Source organism: Marmota marmota, unplaced genomic scaffold (assembly GCF_001458135.2).
Source record: "Marmota marmota marmota unplaced genomic scaffold, marMar, whole genome shotgun sequence".
Classification (NCBI taxonomy): domain Eukaryota; kingdom Metazoa; phylum Chordata; class Mammalia; order Rodentia; family Sciuridae; genus Marmota; species Marmota marmota.
The window spans coordinates 50,133,351-50,154,375 of NW_025999977.1; the positions used below are offsets into that span (position 1 = coordinate 50,133,351).

A 21,025-nucleotide genomic window follows, 5' to 3' on the forward strand; every position below is an offset into this window, starting at 1 on the left:
ATTTGTAACGTTTTTGAACAACCCACAATAAAAAATTAAAAAAAAAAAAAAAAAAGAAAAAAAATAAATAAATAAAAATAAATAAATAGCAGGTATCCAGGAATTATTGGTTCATTCTACATTTTTCACACACCAGTTTTTCCTGTTTCTGATACTGTAAAGATTATTCATTGGTAAAACTAAGAAATGAATTCATAAGTTTAGAACTATTTAAGCCATTTGTCTGCAATGTTTTGTAATTTCTTTTAATCCTAATACAAATGATGAATTCTGTTTTTTTTATTTTTAATTTAAATTGCCATAAAGTAGCATTTGGCAACTATATTATGGAGAAACTACCAAGAGGAATACTCAGTGACATTATAGTATTTTATTCTCAGAAGTTTTTAAAAAGCCTTGTAGTCTTGATAGGGTTGAAGATAGGTTAGTCTGCGACTCAGTTTAGGTGATTTATTGCTGAGATCTTCCTATAGATCTAGTTACAACAAAAACTGTATAATATATTATTGTAACATGGATCCCCAGGGCCTTGTGAGAGGGAGTCTTCTATATGGATAACCTCTTAACAGTCATTGATAGTAATTCATTGACATCACCGTCAAATAAGTTGTTTTCCTGAGAGGGTCCATTTGGGATACAAAAGAAGCAATTCTGCTGGATAGAAAGTTGTACAATATGTCCCCTTCTCTAAATTCTTTTAGACTCTACAGTCCTATAAGAGCCAAGTGTTCATATTTTATTTTTAGGGTATGGTAACCACATGCTGAAATTCTAATCTCAATGAAAAGTGGTACAAAGAGCATGGGCTTTGAGGTCACACTGCAGTATCTCCTACAGATGTGTGTGGGCTGATTATATCACTTCCCTGAAGCCTATTTTCTCATCTTTAAAATGTAATTTATGATCCCTGCTTTGCATAGTTATTGCCAACTAGTAATAGAATATGTAAAATTGCTAGAATAGTACCTAGAACCATAGGTATGATTAATAGAAATAAGCTTTCCTATACTTTAAATTTTAAATAAGAAATAAACTAGCTAAGGACTTATTGGTTAATGGCTATTTTTTAGTTAATACAACTCATTTTAAAATGACATTAATTTTACATAGCTTTTAAATGACTAATATGGTTTGCTGTAAGCCATTTAAAAGCCTATATTTTTCCTCTCAAGAAAAAAAAAAGTAACCAACAAAGAAGTCTTGAGGCCAGTGACCACATTCGATTCCTGGAAGGGAAGAAAGCAGAACGACCTAAGAGGTTCTTTTCACCCCCGATTTGTGCCCTGCAGGGAGGAGCTAGTGTCACCTGAGGACCTGCTGGAGTGGTTGCGGCCTTTCTGTGCTGATGATACCCAGCCTGTGCGGCCCCGCGTCCATGTGCTGCAGATCCTGGGGCAGTCATTCCACCTGACAGAGGAGGATGGCAAGCTCCTTGTGCTCTTCAGAACAGAGGCCATTCTCAAAGCTGCATGGCCTCAGAGACAGGTAAAGGAGCATCTGACTGCTTTCCTTGTTGACAGTTACCAGAGGTCAATCTTGATTACCTTAAACTTCTCTCAAGGGAATAATCAGCTTGCTAATGATTGGTAAGCATTCCAACGGCTTAGTAATTGAGTATGTGCAATAAAGTGCATTTTTATTTTTATATAGATTTGAACGTGCAACACATTCTTACCATTTTTTTCTTCAGAAGAGATAAGATCGTTCTTTTTTGAGGGTGGGGGGATGGGTACCAGGGAATGAACTCAGGGGCACTCAACCACTTAGCCACATCCCAGCCCTATTTTGTATTTTATTTAGAGACACTCTTATGGAGTTGTTCAGCTCCTTGTTACTGAGGCTGGCTTTGAACTCGCGATCCTCCTACCTCAGACTCCGAGCCACTGGGATTACAGGCGGGCACCACTGCACCTGGCAGGACTATTCTTACTATTGACTAATTGACGCTGTACCAGAAGAAATGCAGAGCTATATGGAAATATAGGATGTAATTGAGCTAATTCATTTCTTTTATGTTCTACCCTCTTTTGTACCTTGCTGGACATAAATGTAACGCACACAGATGGTCGGGGAAAGTTCCAGAGTGAAAGACTCACAACCCTGAAGCATGATATGGAGAAACTAGGAAAACCTTCCCTGACCATCACATATTAATTAAACCTTGAATTCTACATAGTTGAGCTTTAATTATTTTATAGCTATTTTAAAGACGTTTTATCTCTGACTACCATGAAAATTCTGAAAACTTCGAGGATGTACTTAGATTTTTGAATCCCTGAAAATATTCTGTGCACGTACATCACAGAGCGTAATGTCTTGTTCTTTGAGTAAATGGTAATGCTAATACCTAAGTCAAAGAAGTATGGTGACTGAAGAAGTTTGAATTCTAAATTGATGCATCCTAAGGACATAAGATCCAGAAGTCAGCAACTCCATCACGTATTTTAGCATGCAGATTAGACTACCAGGTCAGTGAAAGTTAGAAATCAAGACTTCCCAGGTAACCCCATCTGCAAAAGAGGTCTCTGGAAATCTGGCTCCAACTCAGTTTACTTCCTAATTCTAAAGCATAGTTAATATTTATGTCCTTATTACTACATCTAAAGAACAATGACTTCCTTTCCTGGGTTGGTTGTTTGTTTGTTTTGGTACTGGTGATTGAATTTGGGTTCTTATATATGCTAAGCATATGCCGTACCACTAAACTATTCCACTGGCCTAAATTGTTTTTAATGAATCAAATATTAAGAACATCTTTGGATTCATATCCAAATATCTTAATTATTATCAACTTTTGTGAAATAACTAAGTAAATATGTACTTCTCAGAGAAATTGAGATTTTAAAAAGAGGACTTTATCAGATTCTCTAGTCTTCCCAAATTGCTGAAATGGATTAAAATGAAAAAGTCACAAATATATGAATAATGCTCTCTGAAGCACTATTACCTTCCCTACATATCTGGGCTCTTCACCTTGCCTACAGTTACCTCAGAAGACCACTTGCAGCCTCTCGAGCAACGCTGGAGCACAAATGCTGGAGGCTGTAGAATATATTCCAAGTACAGGGCATGGTAGGATTAGCAGTGTGTTGGTTCTCAGCATAATACTGCTATGGGTACACATAACATCCCTGAGGCAAACCTTAAATCAGACCATATTATTTTTGCCACACAGAACTTCCTGTTCTGACCCTTATCCTGAAGCAAAGCAACTTTAGTGCAATTATGTCCTTTCCTGTGATTAGTCTCCATTTTTCAAGTTCTCAACCTTGTCAGTTTCATCTTCTATGGTTTCTGGAGTCTGTAAAGATGATTAATCTGGTTTCTCTACTTGGAGCTTCACTTCATTTAATGTCATATCTATATGCTAAAAATATTACAGAGCAGAGTGGAAGTTGGGAAAGGGGAAACATCCATCCTATCCTTCATGTTGAAATGTTTGAACATAATACTTTCATATTTGAACCCAGACTCTTTATAGCATTGCCAGTATTCCTTCTTTATCCTTTTCTCAATGTTCCACTTACTCAAACAAGTTAGAACTTTTATATGATTTCAATGATTTATAAGTTTTCAATGATTTATAAATTTTTCTGAGATTTTAATTCCTTTATTGCTTAACTTTTTCCCCAAATAGGACTTAAGGCAGCCAATCCTCTGTTAACAAAGTCCTTTTTCACACACTTTCCTAAATTGAGTTGACATTTTTGCTATAAATATACACTATTTCCCTCACTTGTGAAGCCCATAAGTAACTCTGCATTTCACAAATCTGTCCTCTTTACAGAAGCAAACTTTTAGGCCTTCTGAAAAATCTCTCTTGTAGAAGTCTTAGAATGACTAGTGAAAGTCCTCTCATGTTTCCCTCACCCTTTTTCTTCTTGCTTCACTACTTTCCTCTTATGTAAGAGTAATTTCCTGCTCTTGGCAGCTAATGGCCTTGATTTCAAAATTATCTAGGAACAGAATGAGAAGGCTCATTCTAGTTTCATTATGCTATTCATCCAGAGTCTTCTCAAAAAAAAAAAAAAAAAAGTCACTGAGTGTCTCTTCCTCCTCCTTTAGAAAGTATAATTAAGTATCCTATGTCTACAGGGCACTGATGAGTCAAATCTACTTTGGAGGACAAGTGGATTTGACATGGGTATTTTTTCCTATAATTGCTAGAACTTCTTGTTTCTTAGCAAATGCAGAAAAATTGTAGTTTCAGAATAGAAACACCAATACTTCTGGAATGTTGCAGAACAATGCGTGATAGTTCAAATCATGTCTTCAATTACTGTTTTCAACAAATTATGCTACCTTTCATTGAAGCTGTAGAAGGATCAGGTGGTAATAGAGGGATATGTGTTCATCTCCCCCTCCCTCTGCCACTAGTCGTATTATCCTGGGACTATTCTTGCACTATGTGCCTTTGCTATTTAGGGTGTGAAATGGAACCTTGAACTAGAGGACAGAGAAGTTGGTCTGCTCACTTTATCAGTCATTTTACTCACACACGTCAACTGTGCTCTTTATCTCTATATCCCCAATACTAGAGGATCCCAAAATGTCAACTGTAGGAACTCGCATTTTCTCTACTTTTCCCCTATCACCTTTTTCATTCTTGAACATGCTTTCAGTTATTTTAAGGATGGACATTGGTTCTAACAGACTAAAGATAAGAATAGATAATGATATTGCAAGTTCAATAACCAAAAAAAAGAAGAAATGTGGACTGCTACCTCCACTGTGGCTCGTAATCCTCTTAAGCAGACTTTGCATACATCAAAAAGAGACTTAATATTTAATTATCTTCAAGGTGCCCAAAGTAGTGGCCCCACAAATCACCATGTTGCTGGGAAACCAGCCAACTCCTGCAAAATTAAACAGTCTATGGCTCCTGCTCTCACTGCTTCTCAGAGAGATGGCAGTTTCTATTTTTCTAATGATTAGTGAACAGAATTAAAAATTCAGAGGTCCTCATTTTTTAATAGTTTGATAGGCTTTAGTTTCTATTCCAGAAATGTACCCCAGTGTGGGGGTAGAGGAGGAAGAAGAGGATGTGCTGGGAATGGGGAGGGAATGGATGTATTGTGTTAATCCCCTTGGTACAGTTTATCTGAGTTTTTCAGCTTTTGTAATTTTCTGGTTAACTGGTGCATGAAAAATATGGGTCAAAATACTAATGTTGCTTAAAAACTTACATACTTCACCTCAACCCCCCCCCCCCATTTTTATGTAGAAGAGAACATGTGGTTTTGAGTTTTGCCTTTTAAGATTGAGGATGTCTGAACTTGTGGTTTTAAGTGATCACCAGAAAGAATTCATTTCAGACAACGTCTAGCCTCATTACAAAGTCAAGTTTTTGTCTGCCTCAAACATACAAGGATATAATAACCTTCTGGCCAGAGACTAGTTTGGCATTCTTTGCCAGAACATTAACAAAATAAGCACTTCTCTCAGTTGAGGCTCAAAGAACATAGCAGAAGTTCAGTATGCAAAGCTCTATTTAGTACCTTAAAAGTAATTCACTGTTGCCTTAAATATCTTCATAGCTAAGAATCATAGACATGATTTACTTAATCAAATATAAAATAATATTTCATGATATGAATGAGTGTACACATGTATACTTTGCCTCTAATAGCTATGAACTCATGCAGCCCTGTAACTAGAAGAGAGTTCCAGAAGTTTCCCAGCTAGGTAATCATATTTTATAGAAAAGGATATGATTGTACAAAAAGCAGAAGTCACTTTCTCAGATTTTAGTTTAAATGTCACCTTTTCTACAATGACTACACAGCCTAAATTAACCACACCAGTCACAATCTATTTTATTGCCCTTAATTCTGTATAAATCACCATGTCTGCTAACTTCTTCCTATCTATCCTTCTATTTGTTATATGATGTCTTTCTTCTTCCACTAGAATATAAATTCTGTGAGAACAGGGATCTTAAAGATATTCAATAAATATTTGTTGAATAAATTAATATTAAATCTTTAAAAACTTGTCCAAGGTCACCTTTAAATGGCAAGGCCAGGACTCCTCACTTTCAGTGCATTGTTCTTACTGTTAATGATGAAAAATTAGACCATGCTTTATCCCCCTTGTATGAGATAATGGAAAACCATTTTTACAGAGTAACCTGATACATCTGCATATATTCTGTCTCAGTTTGCCATACTTTGCTGATGGTGATTTCTGACCAGCCAGTTGCTTCTCATGTCGCATGCAAGCAATGCACAAGCATGTTTGTCAGGATTCAAGCAGAGGCCATGTCCCTTTCTTTGCAAGACAATTGAAGTTGAGGAAGCATTCATATTCGTTGGTCTTATAAATATTTGGCAACATCAGGAGTCATTCTTTATGGACAAAGTTCTTTGAAGATTTGCCCTCTTGCCACTGGTATCATTGTGGGCAGAAGAGGGGACTACACAATGTGTTCTGTGTGCACATTAATTTTAAAAACCGTCCTGCAGAATAGTTACCATCTTTGTTTGAGAAGAGGTCACGTGATTGATTTAAGTTGACACACCTTGTGAGTGGTAGACTGGAGCCCCAGCTCAGTTTCTGTCCAATCCCAAAGCCTGTGTTCTTGGTCCTGTGCTATACTTCTTCCCATTTGCCAGGGAAATATATTCAGCACTAGAATCTGGGTTGCATTGGATTACATAGAGCTTCCTAAATGGACCTCATTGGTGTGGGCCTCCACATGACTAGAGAATGTCGATCTATTAACAAATAGTCAATACCCTAAAGTGTTTAGGTGTCTAGATAGTCTAGGTCTGCCTAATACAGGATCCAGAGGTGGGCACCAAGCCTTTCTGTCTGGATGTAGTGAGGGGAGACCAGTGAGGAAGAGCTGCATGAACCAAGTTCAGCACAGTTGGCCTATGGTATAAAAGCAGGGGCCACCCTGAGGTGAGAGTAGAAAGGAGCACAGACTGCTGGGAGCCTCTAGTGTCATGCTCAGGTTTCACTGTGATGACGCTAAGGTAACATGGAAGCATGGTGCTGGAGAGGTGACATGAGCAGATTAGTGTTCTGGGAGAAGCCAACTGACCCCTGCATGAGCAGTGGACGGGAGGGATACCATTTGGAGGACTAAGGTTGTGGTGGTCAAGTTGCCTGAACTTGGCACTAGCTTTGAAGCTAAAAGAGGGTAGAAGGAGAGCTTGAATTATTAGCAGTGGACTTGGTCACTGTTTAGACGTGGGGGGATTAGCATAAAGTTTGATGTCGCTCTGAATTTTGTCTAAATTCCTAGGGAGAAAGTGGTGATACTCAGCTTGGTAGAAAATACAGGAAATACCAGTTTTGGGGAGAAAGAAACTAAATTCAGGGAATTTAACTCTGCATAACATGTTCTGAAGGGGTGATGGGTAGAGAATTAGGAAGGCTCTTTTTGTCCCCTTCATATAAGCAGACTTTTTTTTTTTTTTTTAGTATTTATTTATTAGTTTTTGGCGGACACAACATCTTTGTATGTGGTGCTGAGGATCAAACCCGGGCCGCATGCATACCAGGCGAGCGCGCTAACCGCTTGAGCCACATCCTTAGGTCGGTGGAAGAGGCAATGTTGTCATGTAGCACTGTGACCAAGACCAAGACTGCAGAGAGGCTGTCACTCTAAAGCAGAGGCAAGGTGGACACAATCACCCACTGCAAAGCCCACAGAGAGATCCCTGCCTCTGGGAGGACGCAGGGGAGCCAGGGCCGGTGTCCTTCCTATCTTAGCTAACAGTGACCACTTCCTAGGAAGGAGCTTGATTTAGCAAGTTTCGCACCGGCCCTGGCTCCCCTGCGTCCTCCCAGAGGCAGGGATCTCTCTGTGGGCTTTGCAGTGGGTGATTGTGTCCACCTTGCCTCTGCTTTAGAGTGACAGCCTCTCTGCAGTCTTGGTCTTGGTCACAGTGCTACATGACAACATTGCCTCTTCCACCGACCTAAGGATTAGGGAGAAAAACTGAAGGGAAAGGGAAAAGCACAGGGAAAACCAGTGTGTGCATGTTGGCAGTGGTGGGGGATATGGAGTAGCTGGGGATAACCGTTTTGCTTTTAAATTTGTCATTTTGAAATAATTTTAGGTTTACCAAAAGAGTTGCATAAATTGTTCAGTGAATTTTGTATGCTTTTCACTCAGATTCACCGTATCTTCTCAGCCACAATTAACATCGACACATACTATTATTTAATTTACACATAGTTCATATATTGTCAGTTCCACTAATTTCTTTTTCTGGTTCACATCCAAACCAGGTCACATATTGCATTATTTGTCATGTTTCCTTAGTTGCCTTTAATCTGAAACAATTCCTTGATCTTGTTGATGTGATCTTTTTTGACCTTGACATTTTTAAAGTACTGGAAAGTTATTTTATAAAATGTCCCTCAATTTAATATGGCATATATTCAAGTTTCACATTTTGGGTAAGAATACCACAGAAGTGATACGGCCTTCTCAGTGTATTATATCAGCAGATATATGGTGTTGATTTGTTTCATTACTGATGACGTTAATTCTGACCACCTGACTGATGTGGTGCCAACGTATTTCTTTATGAAATTATCATTTTCCCTTTTATAATTAATAAGTAACTTGAGAGAGAGCTTGAGATTATGTAAATATTCCAGTTTGCTTTGTACTTTCCTCTATTAATTATACCATGAATTAATTATTGCCTGAGATAATTTTTACTATAGGATTTGCCAAATGGTAAGGTTTTCTTATATTTCCCCCTTCATATCTGTTTATTCAGTTACTTATTTATGTCAGTATGAGCTCAAGGATTCTCATTTTGTTCTGTGGTTCTAATCTGTTACTATCATTTATTCTTTGCTCAAATTATCCTGAATTTGACCATTGACGATTCCTTTAAGTTTCTCCTTTTCACAAATGCCCATCATTTTTGGAGCACTTCTTTACTTCTTTCTCTTTTGCTTTCTGTGTCCAGTCCTGGGTTCAATCATTGATTTCTGAAAGCTTTGGATCCTTTATTGAAGAATGGTATCTAAAAGCAAGACTTGGTGCTAGATATGTTCAATGATAGTGTGCTGTTACAGTTTCTAGGTCCTCTAGGGGGACAGAAAGGAAAGTAATAAATGTGTGCATCTGCACAAATATACCTGAATCTACATCTGGTCCTGTGTCTATCTGTATACACGTTAAAAGTCAAGTTCATATCAAAACCTCCAATTCCATTTCAGTGCCAGAGTTCATTCTAGCCTTTCCAACTTTGCTTATTTGTAATTCCTCTCACTGTCAGAGACTTTGGTTTCATTGTCCATAATTTATTTATATATTTGTTAATCCTGGAGATAAAGCAATTTTGAAATTCCCAGCCAACATTATTAGCTAGGATATACTGTTTTAATGAGTGTTCCTCCCCCCACCTCTCTTCTCTCACCCACACACAGACATCGTTAGTGTGAATATTTTTTCACTTATAGTTAGGTTTATTTGTTTTCATTTGCTTGGTTTTCCCCCAATTGATTCTTATAAATTTTAATTACTTTTTAAAATATGTGAAACATGAACCTGGAATCTAAGAGATCATTATCTGGGATTTAGTGTATTTTTACTATTTAGTGTATTTTACTTACAATATTTCAAAGATTGCACATTCTTGGCCTGTAATTATGCTGAACATGTGGGATTTTGTGTAATTTCATTTTTGTACTCTTTGTTTTTGGAGAATGTATAGATATACATATAACTCCTTGGCCAACATTTTTTTCTGCTACCCAGAGGTCTCTTCAGGTAACTTCTAACTATAATGAAAATCAGAATCCAAATTAAAAATTCTGAAAGCTATAATGAAAATCTGTTTTCATTTAAGCTAAGAAGGTGCTACCTATATTGTTGTTTTCATATTTTTAGGGCCTTCTGTGGCCTGAACATTAGACTTTGTGTGTATGTCTTGTTTAAACATTATAATTTTCTGACATACATACTCTTATCACGCTATCCCATGGGAAATAGGCTAAGTGTGGCTAAGAAATTTCTTCAATATCTCAAAAGTAATGTGGCAGAATTAGGTATGATAATGAACTAACAATACTAGTAGTGACCATAGTGGCTCAGTGTTAACTCTGAGACACCTCTAAAGGTAGATTCCTGTTGGAAATCTGCATATATATTGTACTACTGTATTATATTGTGTTATACATTGTGATGCACTGTAATATCCCCAAAGTAATATGATAAGGTGGTATTGCCTTATTTTTTTTTTACTATGAAAGCATTGAGGCTCAGAGATCTTTTTATGTTGTGTGTTCAGTGGTAGGACCAAACTTCAAATGCAAGTCTGAATGATGTGCTACAGTAAAAATGTTTCCATCTCTGTGAATTTTTCTAGTAATACTTCAAAAACTATAACTAAAAAACAAAGCTTGGCCTTAAGAAATTAGCTTTAATAGCAGTTCTTTAAAGTAAATACAGGTATATTTATAGGGGCTCATATGGCAGTATGTTTATTTGTAAGACAAAAATCTTTCCTTTTATTTTAACACACAATATTTTCTCCTATCATATGTTTCACTTCAAAGTGCTTCATAAAACATTATATTTAGCTATATGAAAATATGTATTATGTGTTGAAGTTATAACAGCATTTATGGGGAGTGATTATAGCATATTTTATTGTTTAATTTTTATGTTTAGAGTTGTAATAAAATAAGTGGGGTGCTATAAAAACTGGCTCAGAGTCACAACTGTTGGCTCCTGCAGGGTGTTCATAGGTATTTATGTGCACACAGAGATAGGGAAAAAGACCCATGGGAATCTCAGTTGCAGTTTCTTATTGGGCTTTCCTGGGCACAGGGGCACATTAGCAGCATCCTGGGAAGTCTTTTTTTATAGCAGTGGTGAACCATTTATTCTCAAGTGGTTCACAGATACCCTTGATTTCCTGCTGTGCCTTATGATTTGTAAAGCAGAGATGGACAGCTTTTGCTCACCCACCAGGACTAGAACCAAAGGAGGAAGAGTTCAGCCTCTTTATTTCTTGTCAGGACATCCTTTGACCATGGCAGACAGTCTCACCTCAGCATGGGCTGGGAAGGCTATTAGAAATTTCAGGCTGTCTCAAGCAGTACACAGTTAAGTATTTATGAAACTCAATTCCTGTATCTACTAGTTATGTAAAAATGGGAAATCTCCCAGAAAAAAAACTCACTTTACTTTTAATGTTTAAAACTTCAATGACATTTTTATAATTTTATATTTTCTTTTAAATACATCCACAAATAACTCAGAAATGAAAAATCATAATTTATGTTCTATTGATGTTTTTCTGTGTAATAGTAATACATAGTGTCATTAATGGTAATAACTAATAGTATTTATTGAGTGCTTTGTATGTGTCAGGCACTGGATTAAGTACTGCTGAGGCTGATAAGTTGCTTATCAACAGCTTATGATGGGTTTGGTATCAAAATTTCCTTCCCCAGACATTTTATTTAAATCCAGTGAGGACAGAAGACTACATTGTACACCTGAAACCTCACCAAAGGAGTCACTTGAACAGATGGGTCCAGTGTTACGAGAGGTCAAATCTGTCACCTTTTCCTGCTTCTGTAGTCTGTTGAAGCAGGAGTATTATATTTTGAAGCACTGTATACAAAAAATTCTCAAATTTCATTCTGTTCATGAAAAGAATTGCATAGAATCAAGTATCATTAGGTAATCTCACAGAAGCCAGCTAATAGCTCACCAAATCTTACAAGATAATCACCATACAGTGATTAATATTGCTACTGCCAATAGTAGTCTTCTGAAGGTTTGTGATTATTTTCTATTTATAAAGTACTTCTGTGTGCATTAATACCTGTTTTATATTTGTAAATACCAGAAGGTAAAAAAAAAAAAAGCCACTGTCAATTTCCGTAACAAGATGCAGATTTCAGGGGGGTTGCCTCAGTTTAAGATATTTGTGTTCACTTCTAGCAGCTACAGTGAAATTTAAGGTAATACTGTCTTTTACTGAGAATAGGTGACTTTGTTCTCTTTCAAGGACAGCAAGTCTGTGTCTGATAAGGAGACTGAAGCTACTTAACAAATTGACTTACAACAAGGACTAAAGTCACCTAATTCAATGAGAAGAGAACCAACACTTTGAGAGACAAAAAGGAAAGAAATATTCTTATATTTGAGTTGCATGAATTTTGCCTTTTAAAGTTCCCTAATATTCAGTTTAGTATCAGTATAGAGTAGTCACTAAATCCACAGGTACCCGTGAAATATTGGACATTTTCACCTCTAGGATTTTGTTTGGTATCACCAAGGCAAGGACAGGGACAGGGTATTAAAAGCATGTTACCTTCCTGTTCACCCATCTCTTTGCTAGTTATTTTATTCCCATAACTGACTTCTTATTCACAAACATCATTTAAGTCTGTGTTATCTTTATCCCCTAAGCCTCAAAAAGGTTGGAAATATCTCCAAAGTGAACATTTTCTGTCGTACTTTCACTTCATCATTATTTTTTGAAAGCTGCATATTTAATTAAATTGGCCTTTTGTCATTTGTTTTCCAGGCTCTTTGGTGAGCTATGCTGAAGCATTTGACAGCCACCTAAAGTTAGTTTTCCCTCCACATTAAAGCATGTCCCACAGTCATTTCACACTGTAGCTGTTTGTAGACTAGTGTTCTCTGCATCACTATATTTTATGAACTATACTTAGATGCTTGGAGTACATATTTTATGTGGAACATATTACATCCTAGAACAGGGAAGCTATTCTTTCCTAGGTCTGTATCCAAGATGAACCAGTGCCTTGTTTTCAAGTATTTTGGGGAATTTGATTTCCCATGATATGCATACTTACTGATCACATGCTCTCATAAGTTCTGTGAGCTTCTGAGAACCATTTGATGTAACTTTTGTGGTCTCAGGGCAGTTCTTCCTTCCCTATTTTTTTTTTTTCCTAGATAACTTGTCAGTTTTATGACATAGCGATTTCTTCAACCTAAGTTGTTTTTCTGTTAGTGAGCAACATTACTAGATATAGTGTGCAAATACATTGGGCCACAGCTATCTTCTAGAAAGTAAGTAGGATAGCATCATTATTTTTATGCAAAAATAAATGTGTATTAACCATTTGCTACGCTCCTTTTCTACTGGCCACTAGGATTTAATCATAGTTAAGATATTTAACATTTGGAGGTATATTCATTAAAATTAGAAAATACAGAAGTACCCCATATGTTCACTATTTTAACATTCTTCTTAAGGACCTAAGTCAATTCAATGAAAAAGAAATAGGATTGGTAACTTTTCATAAAAGCAAAATTGCCCTTGTTTACTTGCATATTCTAATTTCTAGAAAGTCCAAGGTAAATACTAAAAATGACTAGAATGAATAAAGAAATTATATTAAAAGTTCTAATACATAATAAAAGAATACGTATAACAATACACACACACACACACACACACACACATTTATGAAGTTAGCTCTTAGAAGCCCTTGGGAACTTATAGTTCAGTAGGAGTCTATTAAATAAGCCTACTTACACTTAGTGTATCATCATTTTCATAAATTTTTAGAGTAAATGTTGCTATTCAAAGGAAAATATATTAATACTTTCATTATGTAGAAAACTATGTTAAGGAATCTTCATTTAATACTCTTTTCTACAGAAAAGAATTTAACTGTGTTAAGATAGTTTTGGACTCATTCTCGATGGGATGATTACAAACATCAAAAAGCTATTGGCAGACAGTTTTTCATGAATTTCTCACACTTTTGCAAGTCTGAGCCAGAGGAACTGTCTGTGTCCTAGACTGACTTTTCAAGACTGTTTGTATAGCAGAGAGCCTTGGAAGGTAGAGGTGGTATCTCCCTGGAGGCATAAGGTCACCAGGCTTACTGTGCAGTGTAAGTCATTTTCCTCAGCTTGGCCTTCTGCAGAAACACAGCCCACTGTATGTGTCTGTGTCCCTATCTCTGCACCACTGTGGGAATTGGAAAAGAGGCATAAGGAATGTTGATAGACTAGATACTCCTATTACTGTAATGATAGTCTTTACAGTGGCCTTAGAAGTCTCTTAACCTATGGCAAGTCATTTTATTAGCTCAACGGAAGGATAAAGAATTCATAGTTGTCAAAGGCTCTCATTTCTCAGTGGATGTCCTTCAAAATTATCTCCAGGTTCTGGATTCAAATGACCATTAACAAAGCACAGAGAGAAGGATTTCTCCCCAGCCTTGTTCATGTGCATTTAAGCACGAGTTGACTTAGACTCTGAATGGGGCTGGTGTGGTAGAGAAGTTGTACAGAAACTTTAAGTCAGACATCTCTTATTTGCTTTAAGCCAGGGAGGTAGGCCATCTCTTATGCTTTATGACCTGATAACAAACAGCTTTAGGTAAGATTTCAGTGTGGAGGCAGGAAGTCAGAGCAAATGCTGGGAGGCCACCAGCGTGCAGTGTAGGGAATGATTATCAAGTATCCAGCACAATGCTTGATATGTTCCATGCTTTATCTCGTTAAGTTTTCCTGTGATCATGTGAAAAGGCTGTACCCTTACCCTGCCATGTTATCTTTGAGAATCAAGACTCAGATATACATGGAGTCACTAGTTAGTGAATAGTTGAGTAGAAATTCAAACATACCACCCCTCCTGCAGTCCATTTCTGAATGTATTGAATGAATCCCAGATAGAATGTACTGTATGAAATCTATTGAATGAAATAGAGTAAATATATTGAAAGTGCTGAATGAGGTCCAAAGAAGGGACTCTAGTAAAATCATGTAGCTAATCATTCCTACAGATGTACAGATGTAATATCAGTAAATCTGCCATGTGTAGTCTTTCTTTAAGTGACTTTCCTGTTGGCAACATTTTCTTAAATTTTCTATATATTTCCAATAACCAAAAACTTATGGCACATCTATGTGTACTTAATATCATTTATGCTAAATTATTTTATAAATTAAAAGTTATCTTTATTTGTAATTATGTCTGTTTATTCATTCATTGACTCAGTAAGTACCTGTTGTATAAGAGGCTTTGTTTTAAGTAATAGGGATAAAGCACTGAACAAAAAATGGTTTCTACTTTCAAGGCACTAACATGCTTTTGCAGGAAGAAAACGTAGAGTAAATATGTCATGTAGTTGTAAATAGTGAGAAGATGGGCACAGGGCATGCTCCTCTAGGGAAGGCAGTCTAGCAAGGCCTTTGCTACTAGGGCAGTGTTTGAAGGAAACAGTGTTTGAGCGACTCTACTGGCTAAAGGAAGAATGTGCCAGGGGAAACAGCTCAAAGTCTCTGAGGTGGAAGCATGCCTGATGTTGTGCCAGGAACCTCAGTGAGGCCTGTGGCTGGAGTCAGATCAGGTGCATGTCTTGAGTTTGAAATTTAAAAAAAAAACAAAAACAAAAACAAAAACTTCATAAATAGGTAAGATAATAGTACCAACCTCCCACTTGGAAGACTAGCTTCAGTAATTTGAAGCTTACCGAGTTCTCTAGTTTCAAGACATCCTGGTCTGACTATAATTCTCTTTTAGTTCTGTCACTTGCTGGCCCTGTTACCAGGACAATTGAGCCCATTTCCTCCTCTGTAAAGTGAGCTTACTAATGCCTGTGCTGTCCTCCGCACAAAACTATTGGGAGGGACGAGTGACTTACTGTATTATGAAGTTATTTTTTAAAATGGTGCAGTGCTCTTGGGTAACTGTTCCACAGAAGAATGGCATGGGGCTTGAAGGCAGTTCGTGAAGTATCTGGCAGGTCACTGTGTGAGCTAGGCTTCCCATAGTGATTACCAACTGTTCATAGTACAATTAATATTTGTGAAAAATGGAGAATTTGTGGTGTGACATTTTGATATGACTTCTTGGGATCAGAGCCAGAATGACCATTAAATTAAATGTTTTGGAAACATGCATTAGTGCAGACAATTTAGCAAATATACAGGTAACATCTATTCTCATTATCATTTCAAGGTATCATCTGAATGTGTACACAAATCATGAATTCACCATGTGCTTAAACACAGAGGATCTGTGCTGAGAGGCCAAAAAAAAATGGGAAAACAGATTTGTCTTACTTTTATGCTTATGGCCATTTTAACTAGAAACAGCAAATATTTTTTTCCACAGAGGCATTGGAGGCATGATTTGCTTTAGGCCTGCCTCAATATAAAAGAAAAATCATTCAGTTATTCAGTGATAAAGAAAAAAAAATGAGTGTTGTATATTTGACAGAGACTTCTTTTGCATTAGAAATGGAGATGTGAATGAAGGATATTTTTTCTTGGTTTTAATGTATAGCAAAAGCATATTCTGACAAAAACACCCTAGTAAAATCTCTAATTTGAAATTTACTAGACAACACATAGGCTTACAGTTTTCAAGTGAAAATTAGAAATTAATTTGATTATTTAAAACTTTAGAAACTTAATGTGGAGTATGGCGAAATAAAACATTTTCAAAGAAAACAATTCCATATTTTAACATGTTAAATGCCAGTGTACTAGTTATGTGGAAATCTACTTTGGATTTATTTGGGTAAATAAAATTTAAAAAAAAAAAAAAAACTTTCCTGAAATTTTGTTGTATAATTATTTGAAATTTTTACTATAATTTTAATATAATTATTTGAAATTAAGGCATATAGCTTTTGAAGATTGGGTACTACTAGTCAGTTTTTCATTATGATGGTGAAATTCCTGAGGCAGGCTAACTTTATAAGGAAGAGAAGTTTATTTAGCTGATAGTTATGGAGGTTCAAAAGCATGACAGTGGCAGTGGTTCATTCTGACCAGGGCCTTCTCAGTTGTGTCACATCAGTGGGAGCCCGTGTGTGAGGGGAGATCACATTGTCAATGGAAGCTGAAAGAGAAAAGGTCCTCCCAAGTCAAACCCCCAGTGATCTTGGAACCATTAGGCCCCACCTCCCAGTGTTTCCTACTATCTAGCATCACTGCACAGACATCAGGCTCCCAACATATGAACGGACATTTGAGTGACAAACAACACCCAAACCTTAGTAGTTTGTTTTGTTTTTGGATGTTGTTGAATTTTCCCTAAGCACATTATAAAAATTTTCAAGTGTTTAATCAAAGTAATCAAATTTGAATTCTTCTATAAACCAGTTAAGTAGCTTTGCCATTAGTTTCAAGAGTGTATTTCTACTTCCAGGTAGACATAGCTGATGTTGAGAATGAAGAGAACCGGTACACTCTATTCATGGAACTCTTGGCATCTAGTCAGCATGAGGTGGAATTTCAGCACTTGGTTTTGCTCTTGCAAGCCTGGCCACCTATGGAAAGTGAAAATAGGTAAGTATTGCAGTTAGCCTAATTAGAGGTCTTTGGTCTAGACTACATTTCTGAAAATGTAGCATCTCTAAAGAGCCAGTGAAAGAATATAAGTATGTTCCCCTTATTTGAGGGGTGTGCGTTCCATGATCTACAGGGCTTCCTGAACCTTTGGACACCACTGAACTCTATGTGGTCCATGTTTTTCCTGTACATACATACATATACACACACACACACACACACACAAGTTTAATGCCGTTTCCATCCTAACTAAGCATTCATCATGCACTGTGAGTTGCATCTTAAGTTCAACAATGAAACTAGCATGAATTTATTTTCCTTATTCAAAACTTCACAGTTAAGATTCGTTTTTAACCATAGTTCTTACTGCCTCAGCACATGGGATTTTTTTCTCATGAAATTCAGAACTTTCCATTAGTCACTTAAAGAAGACACTGTGAGCCTTCTGTTTGGCACATCCAGATTCCCAGAATCACTGCTCTTGAACTTTGGGGCCATTATTAAGTGAAATAGGGATTGTTTGAACACAGGTACTGAGATACCTGGATGGTTGATCTATTAACAGAGATGTTAAATGGCTAATGGAAGAATATTATGTACAACATGGATACACTGGATAAGTATGCAATTTAAAACTTATGAATTATATAATCTGGCGTTTTCCATTTAGTATTTGTAGCTGACCATGAGTAACTGAAACCTTAGAAAGCAAAATTGGAAAAGGAAGGTGTGTGGGTGTATGTGGTGTGTGTGTGTGTGTTTAATCAATATTTGCCTTCTAAGGTCATTAGCATTGGTTTTGAAATACTGCAATGTCTTTCTATTTCTCCTTGCTCCTACACTCACTTTTTCTTACACTTTTTCTTCAAAAGTTTCAGACTGCTGGATAAACATATCCAATTTATGATGTCAACACATAACTTTGTTCCAGTATTTTGTTCCAGAGAATTTCTTGCCTATCTTTTGACACAGCATTGTAAGCTCCATGTGGGTTAAATGAATCATTCCCACTTGTTGGGGTTGCACACCATTATGTACAATTTACATAGGTTATCAATCATTCACACAGACCTACAAAGGAAGGTGATGTTAGCTGATGTTGTAGATGAAGGAATAGTAGCTCAGAACTTAAATAATATCAGGCATCACAGAGCTAATAAGTGGAGGAGACTCGGTTGTACCTAATATCTGGCTTCCTTTTCTGCTTATGTTTCTTCTGTTTCCTGCTGGGCTGACAGCTGCTGCTTTCATCAGCATGGGTTGCTTCTCCAGTCCCTGTGCTAGCAGCCACAAACCAACCACCCCCCCGTGCCTTTTTTGGAAGAAGTGGCCAGATTTCCTCTGATGGCACGTGCTGGCTGTCATGAGCCACAGTATCTCATTGGTGAGGCCCAGCCTGCTCGGATGCTGTTTGCTCCAGGTCTGAGTTTGTTCCCTAAGCTCTGCCCCAGGCCAGTGCCCATCTCCATGTGTGAGAAGTTAAGGACGTCCTCCTGAAGATAACATCATTTTGTAATCAGTTTAGAACTGAAAGAACATCTGAAGAAGACTCTTTATGTGAACCCAAAGATGAGACTATTAGGAATTTCTGAAGCAAACCAAGGAGAGCAGTGTTCCTATTTTGGTTTGATTTTTAACCAAACATTTTCAGAAAGAAAAAGGTGTTTCTCGGATCCTGTCATCTGTGGCTAGTGGCATGCTGGCTTGTGGCCTTCAAGAACAGGTTTCTACCTGTACTGTTTGAGCTCTGCATTGCAGACTCTCCCAGCTCATCATGAAATCTCCAGTGCCTTTGTGACAGTGGATTCTCTTGGCAGAGCTGGGGGTATGTTAAAGAGTAGATCCTGAGTCCAGCTCTCTTTAGTGGGACCTGGAATCTGTTTCTGAACAAACTTCTGGTGAGCATAATGTGAAGCAGGCCCAGAGCCCACTGATTGGATTGTCAGTAATGCTTCACTCTTTAGGAACTTATAAGAGTTCATTTGTAGATTTCCTTATACCCTCATTTCTGAACTCTAAATGTGACATGACTATTAGATAAGTTAATTATGTGGTTTTTCAGTTTCTTTTACTTTTAGAACATTAAAATGATATTTAAAGTTATTCACTTGGCCAAGTCATTCACTTGGTTCATTTTAAGTGAACTCAAAGCAACTGCACTTAAAACATGTATTGTATTTATAACATTTACAAGCATTTATATACAAGAACTATTAGTTTTATAATCTTACTTTTGAAGTCACCTATGAAATAATTTTTAAACTGCTATCCTGTAAATGACAACTACTTTATTATATCATTACAATGAGGACAAAGCATTAAGCAACCTGCGTACCCCTTAAAAGTATTTTCCCTCCAATCAAATTTTGACTTTAGCATTTCTAAAATAGCCAAAAAAAGGAAGATAGTGTAATAATGACTGCATGTTGCTAGTCAATGCAATAAAAAGACTATAAGTTAAAGAATTTGCTTGATCTACATGACAGCTAGTTTACTAATATAAATTGAGTATCTCTTGGCTGAAATGCTTGGGACCAAAAGAATTTCAAATTTTTGAATATTTAAATATACATAATGTGAATTCATTTAGGTTTAATCTACACCCTACACAAAGTCTTAAAAACACCTATGCACAGTGTTTTTAATGGCCCGGATTTTGATGGCAACCTGTCACATGAGATCGGGAATGGAATTTTCCACCTTCGTGCATCTTGTCCAATCTAAAAAAGTGCCAGATTTTGGAGTATATTTTGGATTGGGAGATTTTGGGTTAGGGATGTTCAGCCTGTATCAACTTTGGTTTGGGGTTTTAGTCCCTTATAGGAAAATACAGTGCTCAGGGAAAATATACCAGATTTGTACTTCTGGAAGATTCATCGTTTTTCACCCACTATATTACAACTAGCTGGTGAAAGTGTTTTGATCTTTTGTTGTCAAAGCCATATTGACCATGGGCCCATTGTCCTGGCAGATTAGCGTTCTTACTCTAAGAGGTAGTCCAGTAGAGAAAGGCCCCGGACCTCCGAGGAGGAAAGTGGAGGTATATCCTTTAGTTCAGCAAGACTTGTCAGCCGGGGGAAGGAAGATGGCGGCGAGGGGAGTGCATTGCCCCCGTGTGCTGCTTCACTGTGTGGGAGTATGACAACTCTGGACGGCTAAAGGATATCTTGTTAGGAATTTCCAGCAATAGTGGGGTGCTCCGGAACCTGGAGGAAGGATTTCCATCGCACGAGGATCGGCTACGGGGACTCAAACGCGAGAGGTTTGTCGCACGGAGGGTAACACTGCTTATTCAGCAAATCGCCCCGCGGCTAGAGTCTGCAGCGCGCGCTGGGATAGAGACGCAGGGTTACAGCGCTGCAGTTTCTGCCAGCCGCGCAAGGACCGTACTCAGGGCTGAATTCTGGGTTCGAGACGGGGGGAAGGAAGCGGTCCATCTCAGTTCTCCACACCAGTCAGACCACAGAGGAGGCCAGCAGCCACCATGTTGGTAAACTGACGTCACCTCCCCTGTTTTCGACTGACCGCAGCTCATTCAGCCATAGATCAGGTAATTTCAGGCTGCAATTCGCCTGCGGCTTGCAGACAGATTGCTAGGGTTCAGCGCCTGGGTGCTTCTTAGAACTTGATCTTATCGGAGAGAACACCGAGCGCGGGGCGGCCGAGTTCCGGCTCCCGGAACTGTCCCGGAACCGCCCTGGCCCAGGGCTGCGGAGCCTGCCGAGGCTGCTTCTTGGACCCTGC

General features: G+C 37.7%; 1 protein-coding gene across 1 annotated transcript in view; it reads left to right on the forward strand.

Moving 5' to 3' along the window:
• Positions 1-21,025, forward strand: part of Nbas (NBAS subunit of NRZ tethering complex) — a 351,187-nt gene that overhangs the window by 307,669 nt on the left and 22,493 nt on the right. The window contains 2 exon segments of the mRNA XM_048804961.1: positions 1,290-1,485; positions 17,139-17,278. Coding sequence (XP_048660918.1) covers positions 1,290-1,485; positions 17,139-17,278 — 336 coding nt within the window.